This window comes from Anomalospiza imberbis, chromosome 25 (genome assembly GCF_031753505.1).
Source record: "Anomalospiza imberbis isolate Cuckoo-Finch-1a 21T00152 chromosome 25, ASM3175350v1, whole genome shotgun sequence".
Classification (NCBI taxonomy): Eukaryota; Metazoa; Chordata; class Aves; order Passeriformes; family Viduidae; genus Anomalospiza; species Anomalospiza imberbis.
In genome coordinates, this window is record NC_089705.1 from 5441045 (window position 1) to 5453972 (window position 12928).

The 12928-nt window shown below is 59.0% G+C and overlaps 1 protein-coding gene across 7 annotated transcripts in view; it reads left to right on the plus strand.

Annotated features, from left to right (window-relative positions):
• Nucleotides 1-12928, plus strand: part of MACF1 (microtubule actin crosslinking factor 1) — a 138826-nt gene that overhangs the window by 14248 nt on the left and 111650 nt on the right. The window contains exon 1 of one of the 7 annotated variants that reach the window (XM_068172844.1): nucleotides 2404-2518. The exons of the other annotated variants lie outside the window; for them this stretch is intronic. Coding sequence (XP_068028945.1) covers nucleotides 2467-2518 — 52 coding nt within the window. The 5' untranslated portion in view covers nucleotides 2404-2466. Of the gene's footprint in view, nucleotides 1-2403; nucleotides 2519-12928 lie in introns of those variants that run through there. 7 annotated transcript variants of the gene reach the window in all.

Genomic DNA, 12928 nt, shown 5'->3' on the forward strand with positions numbered 1-12928 from the left:
CCTCTGGCAACAACCTTGGCGTGGCTCGAGCAGCCCCATCCCCACTCCTGGGGCTGGTGGGGTGTCCCGGCATCCCCCCAGCTCCGGGGTGACAGCGCTGGGGACAGCCATGGGTGGCACACGAGGTTTCAGTGCAGGCGCCTCCAGACGCTGCTGCCCGTGGGGATATTTCATCGTGGGGATATTTCATCCTGGCCGGCTGTTTGGGATGCTTCTCGTTCCTGCTGGGAGGGCAGTTGCTGTGCCGGGAGATCTGGGATTCCTGGATGTTGCTGGAGCTGGGGGCTGCCCTGACTCCCCCCCCCCCGCCAGTCTCAGTGTGCTGATGGAGCCAGCTGGAGCGATCCTCCCTCCTCCAGGAATTCCTGGCGTTCCCGGCACAGGGGAGAGGAGCTGGGATGCTTGGGGATGGGATCTGGTGGCGTCAGACCTGCTTCCCCTTAACCCCCTGGGGACGGGAGGAGGGAAGTGTCCTTGTCCCCATCAAGGCAGGGTTTGGGGGAGCTCAGTGGGTTCCGGGCTGAATTCCCCCCATGTCCCTCCTGCTGCTGTCACCTTGGAGCAGCAGTGCCTGCTTGCCCTGTCCAGTGGCCATCCTGGTGGGGTCTGCTCTCTCCCCTTTGCCAGGAAGGAGAGGATGGAGATAAATAAAGTTGGATCTCTCTGTCCCCTCGTGGTGGGCTCAGCTCTCCGTGCCTGTTTGGGGGTGTTGGAGGGGAAGGACCTGATGTCCCCTCATATCCCCTCCATGGGGCTGTTCCCACCCTTCCTTCTCACAGCCCCTTTGTCAGCAAGGATCAGGATTTTTTTTTCTTCCCTTTTTTTTTTTTCTTCCTTTAGAGGAAAATTCCATTGTGCTATTTTTAGTGGTGACAACTTGGCTTCTCCCAACAACTTTTATTCTGCTGCCGGCGCTGCTGGCGGGCGCGGGGGTATGGCTGGGAATGGCCCTGTGATGCCAGGGATGCAGAGGGCACCAGGCACCTCCAGCTCCTAAATTCGGGCTCTCCATGTGGCTGGATGAGCTCCTGGATCAGCTCCTCGCTGGGATGAACGGATGTCACCTCCATCCCACCGGAGCCCAGGGGGTGCAGAGGGTGCTGGGGTAACCAGGCTGTGGAGAAGGCACCTCGCCACTGCCCCCCTTTCCAACTGGAAGCTCCCAGAGGGATTTTTGGCTCCCTGCTTCCCAGCTGTCAGGGGCACAAGCAGCAACTGGCCTGCTGGGTTTGCTCTGCTCACCATGCAAAGTGATACCCCCGGTGTGTGTCCGTCCCTGGAGAAGTGTCTGTCTGTCCTGGAGCTGTGGAGGAGGTGGACACAGGGTTGTTTCCATGAGTGTTTTGTTTTTATTACTGTTTTTATGGATAATTTGCTGTGGGATGGGAGTTGCTTTGGGGATGCATCTCAACACACGGTGAAGGAGCCAGGGATTCAAGTGCCCGTGGATGTGGAGAATCTCCTTGCTACCCTGAGTTTCAGGGAGCTTTTGCCCTGGCTTTTGGGGGAAGATTTGGCTCCTGCAGCACATCCTTGCTCTATTTCTCTCCCCTTCCTCTGGCAAAGCTCAAATGCTGTGTGGGAGCCCAGGCAGGATGATCCTGCACCGTGTGGTGGGTCTTGCTCAATCTGCTGGGATCTTTCCAGAGAGGGAATGGGGAGAGCAGGATCTACCTCCATGACGGCACGTTTCAACACTACTGATGATGATTATATTATTATAATTATCCTTGTCATTATTGCCTTTATTATTTGGTTTAACAGAAGTCCTGGTCCGTGCCTGGTGGACACCAGTCCTGCTGAAGGGCAGCAATGAGCGGGTCAGGCACTTGGATCCCCTCGGATCGCTCTGGGCTGGCTCCTGCTGCCAAAAATTCCTTTAAAACCAGTAAATCTCCTTTTCAGCTTTGTAAGCCCCTTGCAGCCAGGGCGAGGTGAACATGTGGCGAGTGTCGGGGGGCAGAGACAGGAGGGATCTGCTCCCCATCTGCTCCTGGGTCTCACTTGGCCCATTCTTCCAACATTTTATGGCATTTTTCTGATGGCTTCTCATAGACTGTTGGCCTGGTGTCAGTCAGCATGGCTTTTCCCACAAGGATGGGAACCCATCTGCCCCTGCCTGCGTTTTCCTCGCCTTAAATCCCATGGGATTTTTTTCCTTCCCCTCCCAATTCCCTCGAACACTCTCCTTGCTGGAAATATCCCCAGGACATCCAATCTCGGAGAGCTCCGGCGTGGAGGGGTGGGATGAGGGATGCCGGGGGGCCCTGGTGGTGCGGGGCAGTTGCTGGGCTCATTTGCAAGAAGGGGGGTGGCCTCAGCCCCGAGAGGCTTTCATCAAATAAGGAAACACTGCCAGTGGTCAAAGGGCGACTGAGAGGAGTCCAGCGGGAATGCTGAGCCGGGGACAGCGGCTGGAGCTGGTGCTTGCCCCGATGCCGCCCAGCTGAGCGGCGCGGCTGGAAGATGAACTTGGAGAAGTACAAGAAGTTCCTGGATGGACTCGGCACCCTGAGAGGTATTTGTGACCCGCGGCAGGGAGAGGCTGAGCAGATGGGTGCCACCATCTGTCATCGATCCCCGATCCAGGCGGATCCCGGCACGGCCCGGAGGAGATGCCGGCTTCCCCGGGAGGCAGCCGGGAGGGGTGGTGCTTCCACGGCTCCGCTCCACTTCCCTCTTTTGTCCTCTTCTTGGGTTTGGAGCTGGGCACAAAGCAGCGCTGGGGCAGCGGCCGGCCCGGCCCTGCCAGCAGCTCAGGGAGCCCGGGGAAGCTGCTTGGGAAAGGAATTGAGCTCAAATTCCTGCTCCAGGGGAGAGCAGGCTGCTGTTCCCACGGGATGGGGGCTGATCCTGCTCTGCTGAGGGTGCTTTCGCCGCGGGTGCACGGTGGCACCCGGGTGCAGATTGCTGTTTTCCCACTTCCCTTCTTTCTAAAGCTCTTTCCCAGTGCTCTGCCCTCTCCTGCCTCTCAGGCTGTCCCTGGAGAGCCAGCTGGGACACCCGATCGTGCTGGGCTGGCCCCTGGCAGGTGGCTGGAGGCACGCAGCCCTTGTCCCACTGTCACAAGCAGCGAGCCCGGGCTGCGGGAGAGCAGCTCGGCTTACCTGGTGCTCTGAGAATGCTTTTTCTCCCCTTTCTTTCTCGATTTTTTTTTGTCCTCCCTGCTGTCAGAGGAGCTTTTTCCTCTGGAATTCCCAGCCAGCCTCATTCTGCTGCAGGAGTTCTGCTAGAAGGAGAGGAGAGGGAAACAGAAGGCACCTGGAATGCCATTGCCTGTCATCCAACAGTGCTGTCATTGACTTGCCCCTTTTTTACAGCTAGGCCTCAGCTGGGCTTTACCAGCTGATCCCATTGTATAACAAAGGTGAATCAATTCCATGTTTAATTTAGCAGGGAGCCAAGGGAGTTGTCACCAGGGCTGGCAGTGTCCCCACCCTCCCGTGCCGCCGCCGCTGCGAAGGGTTAATCCCGCAGCTCTGTGCTGACAGCTGCCCTGAGTTATCGAGTCTGGGAGGAATATAATTCACTTTCTTATGCTGCCGTGGTGTCCATCACACATTTTTCCTCAGCTTCGCTGCAGCTGGCACTGGGAATCAACGTGAAAGGAGCCCCGAGTCGCCATGTGCCGGCTGGGTGTGCCGGGGCTGGCGGCCGGCTCTGTCCCCTCCATCTCCAGCCCCTTGGCAGCCGGAGCAGGGGTGGGTGCTGGGTTTGGGTGTGGGGTTTGGGTGCCATTGAGCCCCACTCTGTGTTTTGGTGCTGCTGCTGAAGCTCTCCCACTGAGCTTTCCAGCTCCGTCTCCAGCTGCAGCTCGGCGAATTCCCGTCGTGCCCGCGAGAGCGAGGCCGGGGAGCCAGGATGACATTATTAATCGTGTTTACAAGGTGACTGCTTGCAGGAGCTGAGCTGGCAGCCTTCCCCTCTCCAGGTGCTGCCCAGAGCCCTGCCGGGAGTGTTGGCTCCCACATCCCAGAGCTCGTGGCACTTTCTGTTCCCGCGAGCCTGGAACAAGGACATGGAAGCGCGGGTGGCACGTCCCTGAGAAGCTCAGTCTGTGGGTTTTGGTCTGTTTTGCTGCCTCTAGACCCAGTGATGACAACTTTGTCTGTCACCAGCTGTATTTACCACAGCCCTTTGTTGTTTTAATTCAGGGGGATGGAGGCTGCAAGTGTCCAAGGCCAGGTTGGATAAGGCTTGGAGCAACCTGGTCTGGTGGAAGGTGTTCCTGCCCGTGGGGATGAAATGGCCTTTAAGATCCCTTCCAACCAAACCAGTCTGGCATTCTGTGCTTGGAGGAGGCCAAACGCTGCTTGAACCAGCACAGTTTGAGCCCTTCCACGCTGCTGGGGGGCTTCCCAGTGCATCCAAGCACAAAAAAGGGGTGCCCACAGGGAATGGTTGGCTCTGTGGTGCTCACTGCCGTGGGGATGCTGTGCCGTGCATCCTGCTGTCACTGTTTGGCACTGCCATGGATCTAAGTGTGCTCCCAGCACTGAGAACAGCCAGCCTGGCCTGCCCTTGAGATGTGGGGCTGGCCAAAGCTGGAGGAAAACAAGGTTTTATTGCTGGAGAGGTTTCTTTTCCCTTCTCCCCCCTCATCTCTATTCATCTCCCCGGGGAGGTGGAGGCAGCAGCGGATATTGGAGCTGGGAGTATTTCATATGTAAATGCTCGTGTGTGTAAGTCCAGGCCCCTGACACCCGGCTCGGTGCCAGCATCCATCCCTGTCAGCCCTCCAAGGGGCTTGGAGAGCATCCCAGTGCCCCCAGCCCGCCCAGCTGGGATGGGGCTGGGGGGCCCTGCCAGATCCCTGTCTCCATGCTGGAGACAAAGGATGCTGCTCCGGGGGGAACACTGCCCCGGTGGGCGTGGGGTCACCCAGACTTTCCACACAGTTTCCATCTTGAGTTTCCCGGGGCAGCGTCGGTCACGGCCCCGAGATGACCAGATCCTGTGGGCTTGGCTGAGGAAACCCATTAGATTACAAATTTATTGCTGGGTTAATTTTACCAGCAAGCACGAGGCCGGCTGGTTTCGCTTTCTGAGGAGTTTTGTTGTTTACTTGGTAGCCGGCTCAAACCTGGCATCTCCTCGGCCCTGTCCGTGCATTGCCAGCTAATCTGGCTCCATCTGACCTTGCAGCTGCCACGTGCTTTCCCCAGGGGAACCAGGCTCAGATTTTCCCCCGTGACCAAGGAGTGGGTCCATGCTTGTTCCTCTCACCTCACCATGGTGCATGTGCCTGCAGTGAGGAATTTTGCAGCTTCGCTGAGTTTCTGCTGTTAAAAAGGAGGGATTTGGGTGTTCGGTGCTGGCTCTGCTGCCTGAGGGATGTGTGGGATCCGAGCAGGAGGCAGGAGCAGCATCCACAGTGCTGGAGTGGTGGCACAGCTCGTCCCCGTGTCACTGTTTGCTTTCGACCCATCATGTGGCGGCTTCCCCGAGGAGCAGACGGGGCCGCCCAAGGTGGCCGGGTGTGATAAGAGATCCAGGGCCAACATCTTCCCTGGCTGCCCTGGGTGGAGGCCCTGGTGAGTTTTGGCTCCTCCAGCACGTGGCTCTGCCAGCCCTGTGTCCCTGTGCATGAGGAGGACGGGGCTGGTGTCTCCTGGGAAAGGGTGGGGGACACTTTTCCAGCACGGCCACCTGGTGAGGTGTCCCCTGGGCAGCCCTGCCAGGCAGGGACGCTCACGGGCTGTGCCCTAACTGAGGATCTCTGCTGATTCACAGCTCTCCCACCACAGCTTTGTGGTGCCAGGGGTGGTTTTAGCCCCAGAAAGGTCCAGCTCAGCCCTGCTGAGGGAATCTGCTGGGCTTGGGCCAGGCTGGAGGGGTCCGGCGGTTCTGGGGCTCGAACGGAGCGGCCAGAGCAGTGTTAGCAACTGGATTATTTCATTTGCTTTTTAACAGGGATTAAGTTTCTCTGCAGGAGAGCAGGTCTCTAGGGAACAGAAGTTTTGGGCTCCTGCCTCCCCCCTTTTTTTTTAATCCTGCGTTTCTCTGTGCTGCTGCACACCAAGGCCAACTGGCCGGGAGCTGGCGGGAGCAGCTGGGATGAAGCATCACTTCAGGGCACAGCACGGCCATGACCTGGGATGTGATCGAGTTTGGAAGGACCAGGAGCAGGTCCTGGGTGCTGTGGGGAGGCAGCTGTGGGTGATGTGCTCCCCAGATTCCCCTCTCCAGAGGCTGGGGCTGGCTGGCAGAGCAAGCCGCCGCTCCTTCTCCCGCCTCCCGCCCGGCGCTAATCAGGTTTCACACTGCTTAGTTTGGGACATCTAATGAGATCAGGGCTCAAGGTTGCTGCCTGCCCTCCATCTGCAGAGGAAGAGGGGGGAATCGGCTGCTTCCTTCTCTTTGACCTCCATTTCTCAGAGGAGGCTTTGCACATCTCTGGCTCCACCATCGCCGTCCTCGTGTTCGCAGCGAGGCGAGCGTGGGGAGACCCTGAGCTGCTTTTCGGGGCACACCTGGGGAGCTGCAGGCAGAAAAAAGGGGGGACCCACAACTTCCTAACAGCACCTTGGGCAGTGACCTCTGTGCTTTATTTGTGGGGAGCAGGACGAGGCCACCAGAGCTGGTGGCCATTCCCAGGGGAGAGCGAGCCCAGCCCTGACCCCTCTGGCCCCAACACCCCCATTGTGTGGGGGCTGTGCAAACACAGCAGCCCCCAAACAAAGCGCAGCCAGTTCCCACTAACCCAACATTTCCCTATTTCCCCCGCTGCCAAGCAGCCTCTGCTTGGCGTTGGAATAACGAGCCTCTCTGCGGAGACACCGGCTCTTTTGTTAGCTGGCAGAAAAGGAGTTTTGATGCCGGAGTTTTTTCATCCCTCCGCCCCCCGGCTTTCCTGCTCCCTGAGCCGCTGCTGTGGGAAGTGCAGAGCTTGGACTTGAGCTGCCGGGGATGATGGCAGCGCCGCGGCTCCGACCCGGCTCCCCACGGCTCTCCCGGGGCTTGGCGAGCAGCTCCGCACCCCCAGCAGCCACAGCGCAGCGGGGTCTGCCTCCTCCGAGAGGGGCTGCGGCCTGAGACTTAATTTGGGGCATTTTTCCAGCGTTCGGGGCATTCCTGGTGCACGGCTCCTGTGCAGGCAGCAGGAGCGGGATTTGGGATTTGGGTTGCTGTCCTGTGCCTCTCCCGCCTGCCGAGGTTTCCATCAAATCTCCTGGTTGGGGGGGTTTTTTTTGGTGACTTGTTTTTTCATGGCTTTCTCCCTCCAGTGCCGGGGTGTGCTGGGAATTGCGGAGCGGGTGTGGTGACGGCGGCTCTGTGGAGGTGTGCGGCGTTGTCCCCGTGGCCGGAGGGGCAGGGAGGGACCCGGAGATGGCATCGCCTTCCTCCTCCTCCCCCGGCCTGGGAAAGAAGCCACCTCTCGTGTCAGCACAGGCCCCTGGGAAGGCGTGCAGACGTGTGTGTCCTCTTGCACGTGGGTGTGCGAGCAAGCCTTCCTCTGCCCAGGGCTGGTGTTGCTCCCTCCCGAAGAGCCCGCGGTGTTTTCTGCCGGGAGACTTTTGCTGTTCCTTTCCCTGTGCATCCCCGTCCTCACCTCTTCCCTCTCACCCAGCGTTTCCAAGTGCATCCAGGATGGCTCCAAGCTCCCCGTGCAGCTTTGATCTGTGCCCCCAGCGCCTGTCCCCGTTCCCTCCTGCCCTCCCCATGCAGGACGATGCCACCGAGTCCATTCCAGCTCCGCGGGGTCCGGTGCTTTCCTGGGTTACGTGGCCGTGAATTTTATGGCATCACTCAATGAGCAGGAGCTGCCAGCGTCCTCGGAGGGGTGACAAGCCACGGGAGGCTTCCGAGAAGTGGGAAGCGATGAAATAATGCCTGAGCTGCTGCGTCAGCAGAATCCCGGCAGCCTTGGGGAGGGAGGTTTGTCATGCTGGGAAAGCAGCGGTGAGATCACCCCCCCTCCAGGGTGACGCTCGCTCCCAGGCTGCAGGGAGAGTTCCAAAGGCCGGGCAGTGTCAGAGAGAGTCGGAATGAGATGTGTCCAGGCTGGCTTTGTGTGCACGTGGCTCGTGGGCAAGGGTCTGCTGGGATCCGTGTCGGGGACACAGGGAGCTGGCGTCGCTCTGGGGGATGCACGGAGGGGTGGGCAGCAGGGCTGGAAGTGCTGCTGGCTCTGGATGCCCCGGGAGAGGTGCTCAATCTGGGACACCAAAAAGTGAGCCCCACCAAGGGAAGGAAGGCGATGCCCTGGGAATGCCAACTGCTCTTCCTGCAGGAAATGTGGGAGCCTCTTCCTGATCCTGCTGCGTAGGGAACAGTCTCCTCTTGAGTTATTTTTGAGGTTCTCAAGGCCCTGGGTTCTCCTGTTGGCTCTGTCCATCTCACTGGAGTTGGCCCCTTTGGATGGCCCCCGTTGGGATGTCACATTCCCGTGGACCCCATAACTGCTGGTGTGCCGGGGGATTTGCCCTCCAGCCCGGCAGCAGGAGTTCATGCTGCTGGGGAATGATTAAGTCATGAGCAGGTGGCCATCCAGCTCAGCTGTTTGCCTTTGCAAGATGAAAGCCACAGGAATGATGTTTGCTTCCAGCCTTGCCTCGAACCTTCTTATCCCTGCCCTCCACCTCTGTATCCCCACAGCAAGGGGGTCCTGGAGTGCTTTCCCACGTCCCCCCCGATGCAGCACTTCCAGCCCTGCTGTGGGAAGGGAAGTCTTGTCTTTTTAAAAAGATATTATTCTAATTTTGGTGCCCAGACGTCTGCTGGAAAAGGGAACATCTCCATTCTTATCACCGGAGCTTCCTTTCGCTCAGTTCCGATTTTACCACTGATGGTGCCTGGAGGGGGTTCCGAGGTTCCCTCCCAGCCCCTTCCCTCTCCCCTTGTTTTGCTGACCTTTGGAAGCTCCTCTGTGAGGCATTTGCAGGCAAATATTGATTTGTGCTGCCCTCACAGTGCAGACTGGGGGGGCTGCTGCAGAACAGCCCGCCAGCCCTGGGTGGGATGGAGCTGCTCTGGTTAATCCAGATGAATCCCAGCTCGAGCTCCCACTATTGCTGTGCAAATGGGGAGCAATGGAGGGATACTCAGAGCCAAAATCACTGCTTGCACAAACCCCTGTGCTTGGGACGTTGGTTTTCCAGGGCTACAAGAGCTTTGCTGTCTGGCACTTTCCCACAGCCCCGATTTTTGCCACGCTGGAGTTGGGTGGTGATGCCCAGGGGCCGGCACGGGACCCCGCCGGCTTTTCCCTGTCCTTCCCAGCAGGAATGTGGCCGCCGGGGGATGATGAAAGCCAGAAGGAAATGTTGAACGTGGGGAATGTGCCCGCTGTGCCAGGAGCCGGCTGGCGAGGGCTCCCCGGCTGTGCCCGCACACGCTCGGGCCGGTGATTCACCGGCAGCAGGAGGGGATCGGGAGCTGGAGCCGAGGCAGCGTCGGGAGCTGTGACCTGCCTCGTTCCACCTTGTTTTTGAAAGCCCGGATCAGAAGAAACGTCATCTTTGTTCTGGCTTTCCTTTCCCAAGGCTCCTGGCGCCGCGGGCAGGGTGGAGCGAGGCTCCGCACCCGGCGGGGCCCTGCCCGTGCTTGCCGGCAGAACGGGGTGCCCTGGCACGTGCGGCAGCGCTCGGCAGCCAGGGATGTGTCTTGCTGAGCTGTCTGTCTGTCTGTCCGTCCGCAGCCGCCTTTGCTGTGGTTTGCCAGGAGGGTGTGATGCTGCGGAGGGGGGAAGAGATGTGATCGGAGGGGGAATGACCGCAGCTGAGCGCTGGGGTGGGGCATGTGCTCCATCCCCTGGCTGAGGGTTAGGAACTGTGTTTGTTCCAGCCCTGTGCCCCCATGCAGCCCCCATGGAAGCCCAGACAGACTCCTCGACCCACCTGCCCCTGGGTGATGCTTTGATTTGCCAGGGCACCCCTGATCCAAAGCCTGGACTCTCCTTCCCCTCCTGGTCGATTCTCAGCCACTGCAGTAACCGACTGAGATTTGCTCCTAAAGCGCCCAGAAAGGAGGAAAAAACAACAGAAAGGGGAAAAGCTTTGCTGAGGAAGCAGGGCAGGAACCCTGGCTCCTGTCCTGCAGTCACGAGTTTGTGCGTGCTCAGCACTGCTGCTGGACAGGCCCTTTAACTGCTGTGGGAACCGGGGTGCCTCGTGGGCAGGGTGGGGTGACCCCGATGACCCTTTGGGGCAGAGAAGCCCTCCAGGGCACTCCCAGCTGCTCCCAAGTCCAGTTTTTCCTGCTGCAGGCAGTGGAGGGGGGCTTTGCTGGGCTTGGCTGGGGGGCACTGGCAGCACCCTCACCCACCCGGGCACGGCGGGGTGCAGGCAGCCCCGGAGCGATGCTTCACCCCGGCTCAGTGCTGCCGGGTGCCAGCTCTGGCTCTGTCACAGCGATGCCCACTCCAGCGTTTCCACAGTGCCACCTGGCTGCCACCTCCCCGGGCTGGGACACGCGGCCCTGGCCGGAGATCACGGACCCTTTGCTGCCTTCTGCGAGGCCACAGCACCCAGGGGATGAAGGAGCACCCCAGTGGCTTTGCCCACACCGATGCCAGGGTGTCTCCATGCCCTGAGTGGTGCCAGGACACGGGGGCTGTGCCCCGCTCCCGTGTGACGCTGCCCGGCAGCTTCTCCGGTCATATAAGGAGATGCCGGAGCCGGGAGCTGAGCTGGGAGCTGATCTCTGTCGCCTGAGCATTACTCACTGGGGAGGCACATGGAGGGGGGAGGAACAGCCCAGGACACCCAAAGCTTGGCATGACTCAGCTCCGGGCTGGACAGAAGCTGGAGCGAGGGGATCCGGGATCCGCGTCCCCCCTGCTCCCCCAGGGGGTACCCTAAACCCAGGTGGGGGCAGTGCTGGGGTGCCACCCTCCTGGGTGGTGCAAAATGCTGCCTGTTAAACAAGGGGGGTGCCCTGCCAGGTGGGGACCCCCCTGTGGGAGGGCAGGGCCTCTCCTCTCCCCAAATTCCTGCGCGGGCGGGAGATGTGTCCTCTCCCCCACCCCTTTCCTTTCTGGGCAAAGCCGCCCTGCAAGGAACTAAAAATGAGCTGTTTGTGTTTTGGGTGCTCAGGGTGGTTTCCATGGCAGGGAGAGGGGGGTGTGGGGGCTGGTGGCTGCATCCGGGGCTGGGTGATCCCCAGAGGCTGGCAGAGTCACCCCAAAACCCGGCTCCTGACACCCCGGGTCAGCCACCTCCTTCCTGCCCTATCAGCTTCCTGAAGTGGGGAAAGTGGGGTGATGGTGTTAAACTGGGCTGGAGGAATTTGGGATCACAGGAATCCCCAGGATGTCCTGATGCAGCAGAGGAATGTATTGATATAAGTATACATTTATATAAATATATTCAAAAGTTGGGCTTGGTGATCCTTGTGGGTCTTTTCCAAGTCAGGGCATTCTGCGATTCCATCAAATTATAGTTATATGTGTAAAAAGAAATAAAAACATACATTTACATACAATTATATATATTTTAAGAATTTATTTCACCCAAAGCCTTCTCCAGCTGGAGCAGCTGGCAGCTCTCAGTGCATTTTATCATCCCCTCTGTGCAGGAAACACCCGGGGAAGCCCAAGAGCAGCTGAGCCCCCATGGTTGCAGCTGGGGTGAGGGGATGTGGGAAACCAGCTCCTGCTTCCAGGACCCTTTTCCGCTGGCACATCCCAGCTCTATCACGTCACCAGCTCTCATCTGCCTTGCAGGAGGCTCTTTGCCCCTCTCAGGTTGGACCACGGGCCCATTTATGGTGGCCTCGTGCCTGCCTCGTGGTGGGTCATTCCTCCTGCAGCTTTAACAGAAAGCAGACGTCTTTGGAGGAAAACTATGCCAGGATATTTTTCATCCAGGCAGGGATGGAGCTCTGGAGAATATATTGCAACAGCGCCGAGCCCCGGGGTAATTCTGTATTTTTTTATCACCCATCTCGTTGTCCCAAAAGATGTGGGGGTTGCAGGAACCCCAGGGAACGGTGCAATCATAGGATCATGGGATGGTTGCATGGAAGGCACCTCAGAGATCATCTCATTCCATCATTCCATCCCCCCTGCCATGGGCAGGGACACCTTCCACCATCCCAGGGTGCTCCAAGCCCTGTCCAACCTGGCCTTGGACACTTCCAGGGATCCAGGGGCAGCCCCAGCTTCTCTGGGCACCCTGTGCCAGGTTTTGGAATGTTTCAGGCAGGGTTTGGGTCTATCAGGTTTTGCTTGATATGGTTTTCTTTGTGTGCCTGACTAGTTGGTGGCTGTTGGGTTTGGGGTGCTGCTCAGGGTTGTAAATATAATATAAATATCTGTTTGCACCTGGATGAAACCCCGGGCCTCATGGGGTTTCCCAAATGTGGAGCAGGAGTTGTGGGATGGCATCTGATGCTGCATCTCCTGGTCAGTAAATCCTGATTGGGGTTCCTGGCTCTCCCAGCAGTAAATCCTGAGCCAGGCCGATGCTCTGCAGCTCTGCTCTGTGCCACCCTCACCTGAACAACTCCCCTGAGCCCCCAGCAGAACAACCCCTTCTTGTCTGAGCCTTTGGGAGACGGGAACGGCGAAAAATGAGCCTTTAATTCCGTATAACCTCTATCCAGGAGCCAGTTTCTCCCTCCGGAGCTGGCAGTGCTGTGTGAGGGGCTGTGGGATCAATCCAGGCTTTGTGGGAGCCTCCCCACCCCGTTTGCTTGTGGTTACAACGGGCGAGGGGCCGGGCAGGCACTGGCTGCTCTCGGTTTCCCCGTGCCGTTCCTGGCACCGCCGGCAGCGGAAGCGTTTCCGAAAAGAACCGAAACTCTGAGTAACTCCCAACACGGTGCAAACCGCTGGTAAATGGGGCCGGGCTGCAAAATCTGCCACGCTGAGGGCAAGCGGGACACCCAGCCACGGGAAGGGTGGGGAAGTGCACAAACCTCTGCTGTTAGAGCATCTTTTGGGGTGTTTCCTCATGGGGGAATGTTCTTCCGTTATCCAGAGCAT